Consider the following 15,092-nt stretch of genomic DNA (forward strand, 5'->3'; position numbering starts at 1 on the left):
CGGAACATTTTCCGACACATCTTCACTCGCATTACGAACATGTCCGAAACACTCTGATCGTTTAAAATCACAAATTATAAAATAACATTACAAACATACGCCAGAAACGTAATCTATAGACAACTTAACTTACACATCGTCGTATTTTACCGTAAATATACTTTCCATACGGGCAATCCGTTCTCTCTCTCTCTCGCACTCTTTTACTCATCTTGTGCCTAAAACTAAATACAACAATTTTTCGTGACGGTTTTTTAGCAATTTTTTTTCTCTCATGATTACTCGATGATGTGGTAGGCCTTAACTTTAGTGTTTTCAAGAGCAAGAAATGGAGAAATTATAGTAATAGAATATTTATGAATGCTTATTAGATAAAAACATAATATTATTTCATAAGTATATTTCGATTTTAATAATGTTTAATTTTGTTAAGAAAACTTATACATTCTTTAAATATAACTGTTCCCTCAAACTACTCACTACTTTTGAGACTGGTGCGAAATAATAAAAATAATTTTAAAATACTCCAAATTCAGAATTATGATAAGACTGGAGTAGAAATAATTGTAAATAATAGAAATAATTCGTAAATAATAATACATTAATGAGTGATTTTCATGTGCATTACGATTCTTTATATTCATAGACCATTATTGACGTAATGCAATAATTAGGAAATGGTATCAAATGTTCTAAAAAACAAGAAAAATATTTTAAAAGAAATATGATTTAATGCACTCATAACAGAAATTTGTTTTGAATGATGCATTATAATACCTTAAGCATATTTCCCTTATTATTTTTTTATATGTATTATTTAAGAGGGAAAAGATTATTCATTTTTTTCAAATATAAATAATAAATAATAGAAATTTTGAATTTTTTTATTAATACTTGTTATTAACCGTTTTTTATTAGGAATTAATTATTTATACTTTATAGACAATGTATTTGCTTGTTCAACATATAATGTTAACAATTATAATTATAAAAAAGAAAATGTACGTATGGTAATGCACACACTCATATCAGTATATGAATAGTTTAATCATAGCTTTAATATATATAACACCACTGTATAACTATAGTAACTGTAAAACTATATGGCACTTATCAGCTGTAACAGGAAAGATTATAACACCTATACAATTTGTGTGCTGATCTCTGTTTGAACTTAATCTTATATACCATTAGGCTATGGCTCTTCAAATTAGAGTTCTGTTCAATATTTTTCCCAGTGCTCTTGGTTATGTTACAACTATAATGTTATAATTATTTTTATCGTTGAAAAAACATGTTTTGTTATTATATAAATTCTTATTCCTATTATTTGTATAATTTTATTAATCTTCTTCTATCTTCTTTTAACACTGAAAATTGTTTCTGAAAAATTAATATATAATTATGATAGTTTCATTAGTCAACCTTGTGTTTCATATGGATTTCTTTAATTATATTTATTTCAACAGAATAATGGACCACACTGAACATGTCATGTGGAAATGTATAAATTTATGAATATATGAATTATACCTAAATTGTTATCAAATGTTATCCATTTTCATATAAAAATTACTTAAAAACATAAAAATGCATTGAAAAAGTCAAAAAGTTTTAAAAATATAAAATAAGTTATATCTTCTAATTCCTAATGTATAAATTGAACTTTGTACTTGGAAAGCAATATTTTTAAATGTAAAAAAAAAATTAAATTTGCATTGAAATCTATTCCATAATAATAATTCACAATTATATTAAAAATCATTTTTGATTAGAAAGATTTTTATATTTTAAAGTTCATTTTTTATTATATGTTATTAGTTACATATTTTATATGATAACATCAATTTATCATAAATTATAATAATTTAACCTCAGAATTAACATAGTAATGTCTTACAAAACAATCAATTTGTCAATATCATTAAGAGTTTTTATACTTTAATTAAAAGATAAGCATTTATGCATAACGAGATCATAAGTTTCAAGGAAAGTTCTTTTTGATTAAGTTTAAATTTTTATTTTTAAATTATTAACAAGTTATTAAAAATACCTTTTAAACTAAAGATAGATATATTGAAGTAATTAAGTGATGTTAATTTATTTCCATATTATTTTTATTGATTTTCAACTAGAAAAATTAAAAACAAGAACGGTAAATATCATATAAGTATTTTTGACAATCAAACATTTCATATACTTCATTAAAAGCAGGCCCTATTATTTGTAAAATTTCGGACTGCACACTTGATTTTACTGCTTTAAATGAAAATTTGGTCTCGCTACTATCTAAGAAAAAGTAATATATTATATACATAATATATATATATATATATATATGCATTAAATTTAAAAAAAATAAATAATATTCATATTTCCTAGTAGTTGGCTTATTATTTAATTTTTGTTTTGTAGACCGTAGTGCACATTGTGTGTCGGGATGTACATAAAAATAGGGCCTGATTTAAAGTTAAATGTTTCAAGTCAAATGCAATAACATTTATGATTTACATTATTTAAAAAATAAGAATTATCTATCAATGAATTTAAAAACAAATAAATCAGAAAACATTAGTAAATAGAAACATTTAAATTCAGTCACCATAGTTAAAAATAAATTTGATAGCGCAATATAGATAAATTGATTTAATTACATTTTAAAAGCTAATCCATTTAAAATAAAATTAGTTGATAAAAATTTATGTGAGATTTTACCAGTTATTTATTATGAAAATTAAATTTTTATACTTATATTCTAAGTTTATTTTGTCAGTTTTATATACTAATTTATTCTGTATTAACGGTAGTATTAGCAAAACATAAAATAAAATAATGTGAGAATGAAGTATATTAAACAAAATTTGTTATACCATTTACACAATCACTATATTTAATATTTTTAATATGTAATAATAAATTCGAACAGTTACTTAATTTTTTAAATATTAATAGATTTAAATTTTCAACATTTTCAAAAAATATAAATTTAGATAATAAGTTCTACAGTATTATCTTATTTAGTAATCAAGTGTTGTTCTTAAGTAACTTATTTTTGATGGCACTGATGTTTTCTCATAGCCATTTTCAAAGAGTTTATCAAGGTCTTCATCTTTTACTGTTGGCACGATCATCACCTTTTCACCAGGCTAAAATGAACACCAATTTAATGTAAATGTACATGCTCCTAGTTAGCTAAAATATTTACTTACCACCCAATTTACAGGAGTAGCAACAGTTTTATTTTTATCACACAATTGAAGGGAATCAATGCAACGTAAAATCTCTCTGTAATATTAAAAATATGATTGATTAAATATCTTAAGAAAAATAATACTTAAGTTGTTTGTTTTTTTACCTCAAGCAAAGAGTCATATATCATGTATATCATGTTTTCTATCTTTTATCACTTATACTTATCATGCTAAGTAGTATAGATATTATAAGTATTATAAATAAATAAAAAAGTCATTTGCTTTAAAAATATAATGGTTAAAATTCTTCAATTCTAGACTTTCCAAGAAGTAAATTATTTGCTTGGTAGTTTATTAATAGTTTCTATATGTTTTTTAATATATTTTTGAAAATACTTTATAATATAATTAAACTTCTAACATGTATATATATATATAAATAAATTAAGGCCCAAAAAAAATAGTTTAAGTAAAATAAATATTTCAAGACCTCGAGATAGAGAAATACTATTATACACTACTATAATTTTTATAAATACAAATGTATATATTAAACGGATATTAGCTGATTTTGTATTTTTTAGAATGTCAAAATTCTTTAAGTGAACTGTTATAAGGATCAATTTAAATAACTCGGTTTAATGAATATTAATACTTACTGAATATTACGACCAGTGCTCGTTGGATAGATCATCATGAGCTTAACTTTCTTATCCGGTCCAATAATGTAAAGAGATCTTATGGTCATGGCATGTTCAGGATTATCCTTGTCTTCTTCAGAGATCATATCCAATTGTACAGCCAACTCTCGTGAACTGTCACTGATGATGGGATATGGGAAATCTCCTTTAATATCCATACAATATGATTTGATATCCTGAAAGTCAATAACAATTGTCAACAACTTGAACTCATACAAATATATTTGAACCCAATACCTAACCTAAACCTAACTGATCATTTCTATTGAAAACTCACAAAAACTACAAATGGACTTGGACAGATTTCATACTTGATGTAAAAATAATGACTACATTAATGTGTTGAAATGTCACCAAATCTTGTGCACAAAATGTAGCTCATACAATGCTTTCTTTTATAATATATTTAGAGCCAAATTAGCCGAGTTGAAACGTGATTTAAATATTATTGAATTTTTTTTTATCTAACCGTTAATTTAATTTATACATATATATATATATATATCATCTTAACGTATTATTTGCTCTTAAGGCGTTATATTAAAATATAAATAAAAATGAAATAAATAATTACATTTATCCAATTGACGTGGCTTTCCAGCGCATCACAAGACAAACCCAAAAGTTGAACGTTGCGTTTTTTGAACTCGTCAACCAAAACAGCCATTTTACCCAGCTCGGTAGTGCAAACCGGAGTGAAGTTGGCAGGATGTGAGAACAGCACACACCACCTACGGAGAGAACCACACGTTATTATAATAGGTGCGATCGGTTAGTTATGAAAGAACATTGTGATAATGTTGTCCAATGGATTCGGACGAGCAGCTTGTTCGGGTGTCGAAACGGTCGCGGACAGAAAAACAACGAGCAAGGTACCGTCGAAAGCAAAACGGTTCGCAATAAGGTAGGTACGCGGCAGGGAGATTTCGTGGGAATCGGGATTGACCGTGTTGACGACTTACGATTCGCCGATCCATTCGTAGAAGTTGATAGGGCCTTTGGTGGATACGGCCGAGAAGTTTGGAACGACGGCGCCCAGACGCATGACGTTGACGGTGCGGCGAACGGAGAAGAAGCGAAGACTGCGCGAGACGGACGGTGTCGGGCGAAGGAGAGCACGTGCACGCGGACAGAAGGGAACGGATCAACTGCTGCGACGGTCGAATAGTAGCGCTGGAGACGAACGCGTGACCGACATGAACACCGATCCCAAGGTTTTTATGAGGTTTTTTTTTTTTTTTTTTTTTTCATATAGATTGTATTATCTAATATTGTGTTATCATACACGGACCGTGCACCGAACCGACCGGATTCAAACGAGACGACGACACGGACGGCAGGCGATTATGATAAGCATTTTCCGAAATCAACGGACGATTTAATGGCATGCACTTCTCGAACTCGCAGCTGTGGTGTGCCGTAATCTATACTCCGCGGTTGCAATGCACCAAGGTCTATGAAGAATTATTGCAAAGGAGATCTTTGTAGGCATCTCGGTAATGCGCAACTGTTGCGTTCGAGGCCGCCGGAAGTCCGCGGATATGATGCGATAAGACGCAGAGCGCGCGCCCTTTCCCGATACCCAAACCGTTTACGGTCATATAAGTTTTGAAAAAAAAAAAAAAAAAAAATAATGAAATGGCGAACAAACGTTTTTCACAGTTGACAATAGTAAAAGTCTGTAAGAAATCAAAGATGAACACGATATCGTTATCAGCCGTCCCTTCATGCGATAACGGTGTTATCGTAACATTTTCTGAACGTTATCAATTCCGTGGTAGTATCGTCGTGTCGTGGTATCGTCGATCGGCCGCGCGGCAGAACGAACACTCGTATCTGTCGGGAACCGGGAAAACACTGCTCCGTCGACGACTGCCAGGGCCATATTTATGGGGCGGTTCGGGGGAGCAATAGCCCCCCCCCCTGAAATATTTAAGAGGGTGGCAATATTTTTACGGTGATTCTAAATAAAATGAAATCGATTTTTTTTTTTTTACATTCTCAACGGACAATTATTTTTGAATAAATTAAATTGTATAAAAAATAAATGTTATAGATACTATAAAATCGTTTATATTAACTAGTAGCGTACACATTTTATACCTATTTAAGTGTATTTTATTTGACATCGTATTTTATTGAGATATAGTTAATGGTTTAATCTTGATTTTTATGGGGATGGGACATTCAGACCGAAAGGTACTAAATTATTTAAGGGTAACACCATTAGTCTAACGAAAGACAATTTTCTATAACTTTTTTTATATATAAGTAATTACAACGCAGTTATTATTTTGGATTTTATATTAATTACAAATATTGTGTACAGAGTACTGAAACGGCGAAAACGAATTGCTTTTTATTGAATAGTTGGAGACACTTATTTTCAGTTTTACACTGTAGGCCAGGGGTCGGCAACCCGTGGCCCGCGAAGCTATTTTTTATGGCCCCCGCAAAGGTGGTTAATTTTTGTGTTCTATTTTTGTTCAATAAAATTTTTCATACAATTTTCAATACTATTCAATTCTTTTTTCTTTATTAATAAACTCTAACCTAATCGTTAATAGTTGATATATATTCTATATAGTTATATAGTCAGTTTGATCTATAAAATTGTTATTATTATCTAATCGGAGTCGAAGATAATGATGGCTGCACTACTCAGTCATAGGATAAATTAAATATACTTATATATATTTAAAAATTAAAATTTTAAATATATTTAATCTATGTATTTAATACATATGTATCTAATATATTTAATCTATGGTCATAGTTACTTTGCGTTTGTAGCAATTAGTATTACACCGTGATTACGCCCGTACGTGTCTGTTTACGTTTGTAATAGTTTCATTTTACAAGTAAATCCAAACATTATGGCGACTAAAACAAGAAAAATTTTTAATGAACATTGTTTTTTTTTTAATAATTCTTGGATTGATTTATACTTTTTCGTCGAAAACAAAGGTAAGCCATTATGTTTAATTTGTTAAAAAATTAAATTTTTTCCACTAGGTAACATTCGTATTTTTTACACTTATATTTCTATGTAAAATAATCAAATATAATAACAATGCAATTATTAGTATATATCATATGTAAAAATTTGACCTTTGATAAACATTTGAAGAAAAAAAAATATAGCCCGCGTGGTTCAAAATGTTGCCGACCCCTGCTGTAGGCAATAGGGGCGGTAAAATGTTGTTACCTCTGGTCGGAAAAATTTTAAATACGACCCTTACGACTGCATATCACGCCCGTAGGCACGGGTGGAGCAGAGTAAGTGGTAGTGTGGTGCACGTGCACCACTTGCAATTTCAAGTTTATTTTAGAAAACAACACGAAATGCCTACCGTTCACGGATCGTTTTCGAGGTCCTATGCCCACGCGACAAAATCAATAGATCAAAAAATGCCGATAGATAAATGTGCAAAAATATATAAATACATGGAAAACAAATAGTTGGCCATCAGTAGATTTTAATTTCAGTTAGATTTTATATCTAATACCTATCTCATAATATTGTTACATTACGCCATAATTTGATGTGGAAGTTGTTCCGTTTAACGCATTATATAAAAATACAGCAGTAGTCAATGTACAAATTATAGTTATTATAGTCATTATAAACATTATTCATCATTGTGAAAGATGTAATCGAGACACTCAATGTCAAGTCTTCTCAATAAGCGATTGTCTTGAAACAAGAATCGAGTGATTGCAACTATTTGTGCAAGTGACAATTGTTGATGTGCATCAAACTGAATACGTCATTAAGGTAGGGTCTTAAAAAAAAAAAAATTACATGTTTCTATTTTTGAAAAGGTATATGGTGAATGTAAGAAATAAGGAATGCTAATCTAACCTATCAACAATGTCTATATAATAATGGCTAAATAATCACACCCTTATGGGATAGGGTAGCTTATAAGCCCATAGGAACTCCATTGTAAGACTTATAACATAGGTATACTTTTGGATTCCGGGTATAATGTGAAGTGCACTGATTACGCCGCGATTTGTTTTAATTTTGCCGGTTTACACGATTTCACCATTCGTCCAAAAATATTGTCGGATCGTCAAGAAAAATCGTTTTCTTACTGTTTTGGATGTTAGTACCTAATATAATAATTATTCCGTACAACGTGCACACACGGTCCGACGTTAATAAAACCTCGGTCAGTGATTTTCCTCTGGGGGTTTTATATTTTGTGTTCATTAACATTTGAGCGACACGAAAATACTCGAGGAAAATTAATGTTTTTACGTATCTTGGTCAGGGAAAATAATGATGTTCTCTCCTGCGCAAAGCGTATGTTGAGGTGAAATAATATTTACACTTGGACGAGCGTACACATTATAATCGAAATTCAAAGTAAACACGAATTAGTGGTTAGATTAAATATTGTAAATTTTATTTTATGAACGTTTAACTTTTTTTTCTTTGAACAGAAACGAAGAAAAACTTTATGGTTGCGACACTGATTTATTCATATCGTTTCCGTCGGAAATAAACCATCTGCGATCGAGTTTTCCGCATAGAATTTGTCAAGGTTTTCGTTTTCCGACATATCATATTGTTATTATAATTGTTATTCAACACATGCATCACACCGACCATACATGCATACTCGCGTACAAATCATGTGCATGGATTTTAATTATTCGTTCTATTATGTTTTTGTCGAATAAGGTTACTAATTTTTGATCAGATTTCTAATCGATACAAGTGTACACAGTACCAGATGCTTTCGTAGAAACTTGAATTCTTCATATTCATAAATATTGTCCTGGAAACCGTATAACGAAGTATTAACTACGTCCTTATCAACAAATATCATCGACCATTTTATATGATTAAAAAAGAACTAGAATAGAATTAAATAGTATAAGACAAAGAAGAAGATAAAGCGTAATGGATTTCAGTAATAGAATTGATAAAGCATATCACGATCTAACTATGGCATCTTAGGAGGGTAGGAGCGTTAATACAGCTAAAAGTTTCGCAGAAAAATAAAAATAAATCCCGCTAATACGCATAAAACAGCGTTTTCCACACCTGAAGGGCACTTCGAGTTTTTGAGATTAGGTTTCGGTCTGACCTCTTACCGACTACATCTAGCCGGATGATGCGAAAAATACTAATTGGGTTGGAAAGCACTCGTTGTTTTTCGTATTTAGATGATGTAATAATTTACTTGAGCAAGAGAAAAAGTAAGCGAAATTTTTGAGAGATTAAGGGAATACAATTTGAAATTTTAACTTAATAAGTGTCAATTTCTGAGAAAATAAGTGATTTATTTAGGTTATGTAATTACGGAGGATGGAAACAAATAATATTATGAACACATAGCCACAATAGTTTTTTCTAAAGTAGTACATCATATTAGGTATACAGGTAATAATTAATAATATATTAATTTACATATATTTGCATATAAACAGATACAAAAGTATGAATTAAGTTTTGTGGATGTAGGTATCTAAATTATATTACATTCATATAGGTTTTATCAACATAGGTTTTATTATAACATAATGTAATTTAATTGTAAATCAAAATTGTATAATTGTAACCATACTCAAGCCTTCAACAAGGTTTGAAACTCAATAAAAATGTGAAGTTAAAGAAATAATTGTCCGAGTGAAGCTAGGAACATTATTTTTTTTTTTATTCTTACTTACATATTTATTTATCAATATGCATAGGGGCGCAAAATTATTTTGCTTCCCTATATATTGACTTTTAATACGCTTTTGGCCACTGGCAACCTTTTCCTAACTCCGTATTAGAAAATTATTCTATCATATTTATTAATATTTATATATTGTGTATCGATTAGTATCAAGCCAAACATTTTAATTTATTTTTATTATTTTACATTATATTTTACACAGTATTTTTTGTAACAATTCGAAATGAAATGAAACACGATTAATAATAAATAATAAAATGTTGTAGAGAGACGATTAACCCATTTTGTTTTTATGGCATATCATAAGTACTTGTTAAGTTTTTATTCAACAGTACTTCCATGCAAGTATTCTGATATGTATAGTATGATGTTTTGAAGATTAAAAACTAAAAACTAATAATCACAAAAAATGATTTTGACTATAATTTAAGTCTGCCACCGTCCTTTAATATATCCTAGTTACACACCATTGCAATGGATCAATATTATTTAAAACGGATACTGTTGCACGTTTAAACTGCTTGTGGAAAATATAATATTTTTCAAAATAAATTATTTTAATGTAATATTGTAATATTGAAAAGATTGATAACGCGCATATACGATAGTTGTAATAATTACAATGATTTATGATAAAATTATACTCGACTATACAATATTAACGAGTATAATACAAATTAAATATTTAATGTTTCTAGCATACAATAAATTAAAATTAATAATCCAATGACATGCAATGATATTACGCGTATGCGTCAGTGTTAGTCATAATAATATTATGCTATTACATTACATACATTATATTATAATGTTAATGATAAATATTAACACATATACATGATAAATTGTACGTGTTTTATTTCAGTACAGTCTAGAGAAGTGCTTTCCAACCTTATCTAACATTATTATTAACTATTATATTATTTTACCGCAACACCAGATGTCAAATCGATACTAGAAGTGTTGAAAAAATTAGCGATGAGTTGAGGGATTCATTCGAATACATTGCTTGAAATTATTAAAGAATATATTCGAATGATAATCTATATTCTAATTATAAATTATTAACACTAAAATTCCTTTTCTTTTTCTTCTGCTCATACGCCTTTCTTTCAACTATTTTAGATCGTCCAACCTTGTCCTAAACCTCCATTTGTCTCGATTTTCTACATCCCCTACACACACACACCAACAGCCTTAACAAATTTTTAACTATTCTTAGTACGTCCGTAAAAAACGTGTAAGATTTGAAAAAAAAAAAAATCACTTAGTGCCGCTTTCCAGTAGATACCGTAGAACGGTCACGATAAGTCACGACGACGGTACGACATGTCGTCGTATCGTATCCGAGCGATGATGTACCGTACACACGGCGTCGTGACGATATTGTTCTAAAAATGTTTTCGGCGTGTGACGCGTACAACAATGCCGACCGATATCGTCGTCGATTCGGCCGTTCGATCCCTTATCGCCGACCAAACGCGCCCCTCGGGGATATCGCACTACCTCTCTTGCAGACGACACGAACGCCGTTGTCTTGCCGATTTTTATCCTTACACCGCTCCTGCCCGCGATCGCGCGGTTTCGGCTTCCCATTCGAGACGTACGCGTGGCGTGATATCTGAAAAAAAGAAACAAACGCTCTCAGACGCGTCACCGTGAACGTCGGCCGTGGCACTCTCGGCGGTCTCCACGGGTTTCTGCGAGTGAAACGGTAAAACGGTGGTGGATTTGGTTCCCACAGGCGCGCAGAGTCGTGTACACGCGCTGTTATTGCGCCGCGAATCCGAAGCGCGTTTTAATGTCGCGCGATTTGAATTTTCAAATCCCGGCGAGGCTATATAAATTACCTACTTTGCGCTCGAAGAGAAGTTCTAAGCGGAAATCGTACCGTTACCTCTTTTTATTTTATTTTTTTATTATTCCGTTTTATTTTATTCCCCCTGTCGCGGGTAACTCGACATTGTTGTGTAGCGGAAAGCAGAAGGAGCAGAAGAAGAAGAAAAAAGAAAAAAAAAACGTTGACCCGCGTGAAACTCGCTGCGTCTTATAGCTGAAAACTTAAACGACACCCCTGCCACGAATTAGAACACTGCAGCGCGTCTGGCAGTAATCGTGACAGTATTGTTGAACAACAAAATCCAGTGGCGGTAAAATAAAAAGTTACGTGCACTCGTAAATCAAAGGATTTCGGTTTTTTTATTCTTGTTTTTCGCTACCTTCCACTGATCCACTTCGCCGATTATCGAGAACCCCGTTGTTATGTATAATACGCGTGTTGTAGTACTTTTAATTCTTTTTTTTGTGTAATTACAAAGGCTCCGACTGTACGACTGCTGTAAATATCATGTAATATTTATGATATTTTACATTTGAAGTATCTGTGCCGCGAAAAATTCAATTTTCATTTAATGCTTCCACCAACCCACCCGGGCACCCGCAATCAGTCACACAGGCAACGCATTTCCTACACGAGCATGCATTTTGGTACCATTGCACCGAAATATTATACATGTTTTCTTACAAAGGATATGCGTTTTAATATTAAATATTACATATTATAATCATTGGTATTAAGTGCACCCGGTCGTTATAATTATTATGCGCTGCAATTCGATTGGTCGTCCGTAATTACTAGTCCTATATATGATTCATTGCACACGAATTAAAACCGTGTCAACATATATAACGAACGATCATTTCGATGCAAACACGGTTCAGATTTATTTTTCCGTGCGTTAATGTGCATGATAAGTACGTAATATGCAAATTAAATACAAAATCAATAGATGTGACTGTATTAAGATGTTAAATGTCTCGAAATAAATCCATTTAAAATTACCACTGTTTGAATATTAATTATAAGTCTCGTGAAACACTTCTAATTTAGATAATTATATACAATGGAAATTAAACGCCATCGGTTAAGTGGACACGTTTCAAAACGAAACGTAACGGAATATATTTTTGTATCAGGATGGATTTCGAAACATTTTATATTTAAAAAGTACAACAATGACCATCGTTCTCTTTATCCGTCGTTGCAGTGCCGCAACCGGTGCAACGCACAACTTTAAACACAAATATTGTGTGTTATGCATTTGAATGTTTTACTATCGATGCTGTTGACGTCCATTATTTTAGTACTTGAAAACTTTTTGATATCTGCCAAATCGATTTAAATGTGTATTATATATAGATATATATATAGTGTTCGTTCATCGTTGTAAAAATGATTCCGGAATTGATGTACATATACGGTTATTTGACAAGATTCATAATACATGGCTCGTAACGCAAACAGTTTAAATTTAATAAATACGTATTCGTTCCGAGTCGGCAATTATTGAGCTTCACGGTCGTACGAATCTTTTTTCGGCTATGATTCATTGTCACTATAACGTTTAAAACGGTGACACATCCGTTCAATTATTGAACGAAATCTACATGAAATAACAGGAACATTTTGAATACGTTCGTATTTCAAGATGAAACGAGCTCGATTGCATATGAATGGAACGGAATGAAACGACCGTCCAGCGTGCCATGTCATCAGTGATATTATTTTATAATCGTATTAAATAACATTATGATTACACTGTAGTTGTCTGCAATTTGACACTGAACAGCGTAAGAATTAATAATTTATTGCGACGAGAAAAACAAATATGTACGCACTAGTAAAATATTAGATTAGAGTATTACTCGCTATACATATTTGTACACAACTACGTCGAGCTTAAGTCCATACGTGTGTTGTGCAAACAATAACGAGGATGAGAACGGACGGAAAAGAGAAAATTTTTAAATTTGAAATAACAGTGTATTTTGTGTAATACGAATTATAAATTAATCTGTGACGTAGGTAATCCTTAATAGGGTTGGTCGTAAGTATTACTTTTCCGGTGTTGTAGATACGTGTATACTATATTGAGAACACTATATTATAAGTTTGCGTAGGGGAGAAAAACTAGAAAAACTAAACGTACCACGTGTACACGTAATATTCTAAGCACGTACGGATATGAAATTTGCATTAACAAAAAAAAAAAAAAATGTCACTAGAATAAGTAATTTGTTGGGAATACACTGTATGTTTTTAGAACGTATATAAAATTGAGAAAATAAATATAAAAATAGAGCGGTTCTTAAACTTTGAACTTAAATGGGAATAAAACCAGACCGCGCGCCTCGCAGCTTTGAGCTTTCTTATATAACAATAACCATCATGAGCGTTCGTCCTACGCACGCCATTCGGCGATAAACATAATATCTCGGGACGTTTAAGTTCTAAACAACAATCGATCCTATGCAATTACGAACTAATCGTATAATCGTGTTAACTGCAAGTTACATGGATATTCAACTGATAGTTATCGACGTATAGCGGTGCGTGAAACTCGTTTAAAACGGAATCCGCCGAGACTGTACCCAATAAAAATGAATGACAGGTCGGAGGTTTTTATCATGAGAGTTGGTTCTCTTTTACAGGTTTTCATCTTAAACATAGAGTCTGAACGATATAGTTTCAGAAAACGTGCACTGAGTGGTTTTCTTTTTGTACAGCAGTAACTTTTTCGATAAATTTATGTGTTTCTGGAAAATTATGTTTATACAACTGTTGAAGTCACAACACTAAGGATACCGAGAGCCCGGACCAGACGTATGTTTATTAAAAATATGTACGCCAATCAACGGTACGTTCATACACTTAATTCAATGCAAACTAAGAATATCCAAAGATCTGAAATTCCGGATATTTCAAACCGGATTTGTCGAAATATTCGAATTGTCCAGATTTGTATTTGTTAAAATAATTTTTATACTGCTTAAAATTTGTATTTTTTGTGATTTATAATTATTTTAAATTTCTAGTAAAATAAATCATTTTATTTTTTTGTAGTTAAAATATAACAAATTAATTATCCACAAATTTTCACTTCCTCCACTCCCTCCATTTATACGACTGAAATGTATACTGCCTATGAAGCTCTTAAAATTGCCTCCACCCTCGGATCCTTATTCCTTCACAATTATCAGGGACTCACAAAGCGTCATAACATCATTTAAAAATCTCAACTCAAAAAACAAGCTAGTGCAACTCATTCAAGAACTGTAATCAAATTCATATAAACCGATTACGTTTATGTGGGTCCTCTTACACATTGAGATTCCGGGCAACGAAAAAGCAGAGAAAAACGCAAGCGAAGCCACATCATGTCAAAACGTTTTAAAAATAAGCCAAACCACATCTTCAAAAGCACACACTACCTTATGGTGGTGTACCTCAAAATGATGGTAACATGGCAGAAAATTTGAAATAATGTTCCACTTTCAAATAAATTAATACTTTCCATCAAAAATGGATTTTCCCTTTGTCCCTTAAAAGAAGAGTAGAAGTAATTTTAACCCCGACCAGAATAGGTACACTTATTTAACACAATCTTTCCTAATTACCAAATAACCAGCGCCAACTTGCAACAATTCAAGGAAATCCAGTAAAT

At 31.4% G+C, this 15,092-nt stretch overlaps 1 protein-coding gene across 1 annotated transcript; it reads right to left on the bottom strand.

Annotated features, from left to right (window-relative positions):
• Nucleotides 1-2,961: 2,961 nt before the first annotated feature.
• LOC112691453 (peroxiredoxin-6-like) lies at nt 2,962-5,152 on the bottom strand. The gene is made up of 5 exons (XM_025565704.1): nt 4,855-5,152; nt 4,467-4,623; nt 3,851-4,068; nt 3,210-3,285; nt 2,962-3,146 (listed from the first exon to the last, which is right to left on the bottom strand). The coding sequence occupies exons 1-5, from the start codon at nt 4,935-4,937 to the stop codon at nt 3,018-3,020; spliced, it is 663 nt and encodes a 220-aa protein (XP_025421489.1). The 5' UTR covers nt 4,938-5,152; the 3' UTR covers nt 2,962-3,017.
• Between the last annotated feature and the right edge of the window lie 9,940 nt (nt 5,153-15,092).

This window comes from Sipha flava, unplaced genomic scaffold (assembly GCF_003268045.1).
Source record: "Sipha flava isolate LNK unplaced genomic scaffold, YSA_version1 615_pilon_pilon, whole genome shotgun sequence".
Lineage (NCBI taxonomy): Eukaryota > Metazoa > Arthropoda > Insecta > Hemiptera > Aphididae > Sipha > Sipha flava.

Coding starts and splice junctions, on each gene's coding strand:
- LOC112691453 (XM_025565704.1), bottom strand. CDS start 4,937: ATGCGTCTGGGCGCCGTCGTTCCAAACTTCTCGGCCGTATCCACCAAA. Junction 4,624..4,854: donor TACGAATGGATCGGCGAATC/GTAAGTCGTCAA, acceptor TTCTCTCCGTAG/GTGGTGTGTGCTGTTCTCAC. Junction 3,286..3,850: donor AGCACTGGTCGTAATATTCA/GTAAGTATTAAT, acceptor TTAATATTACAG/AGAGATTTTACGTTGCATTG.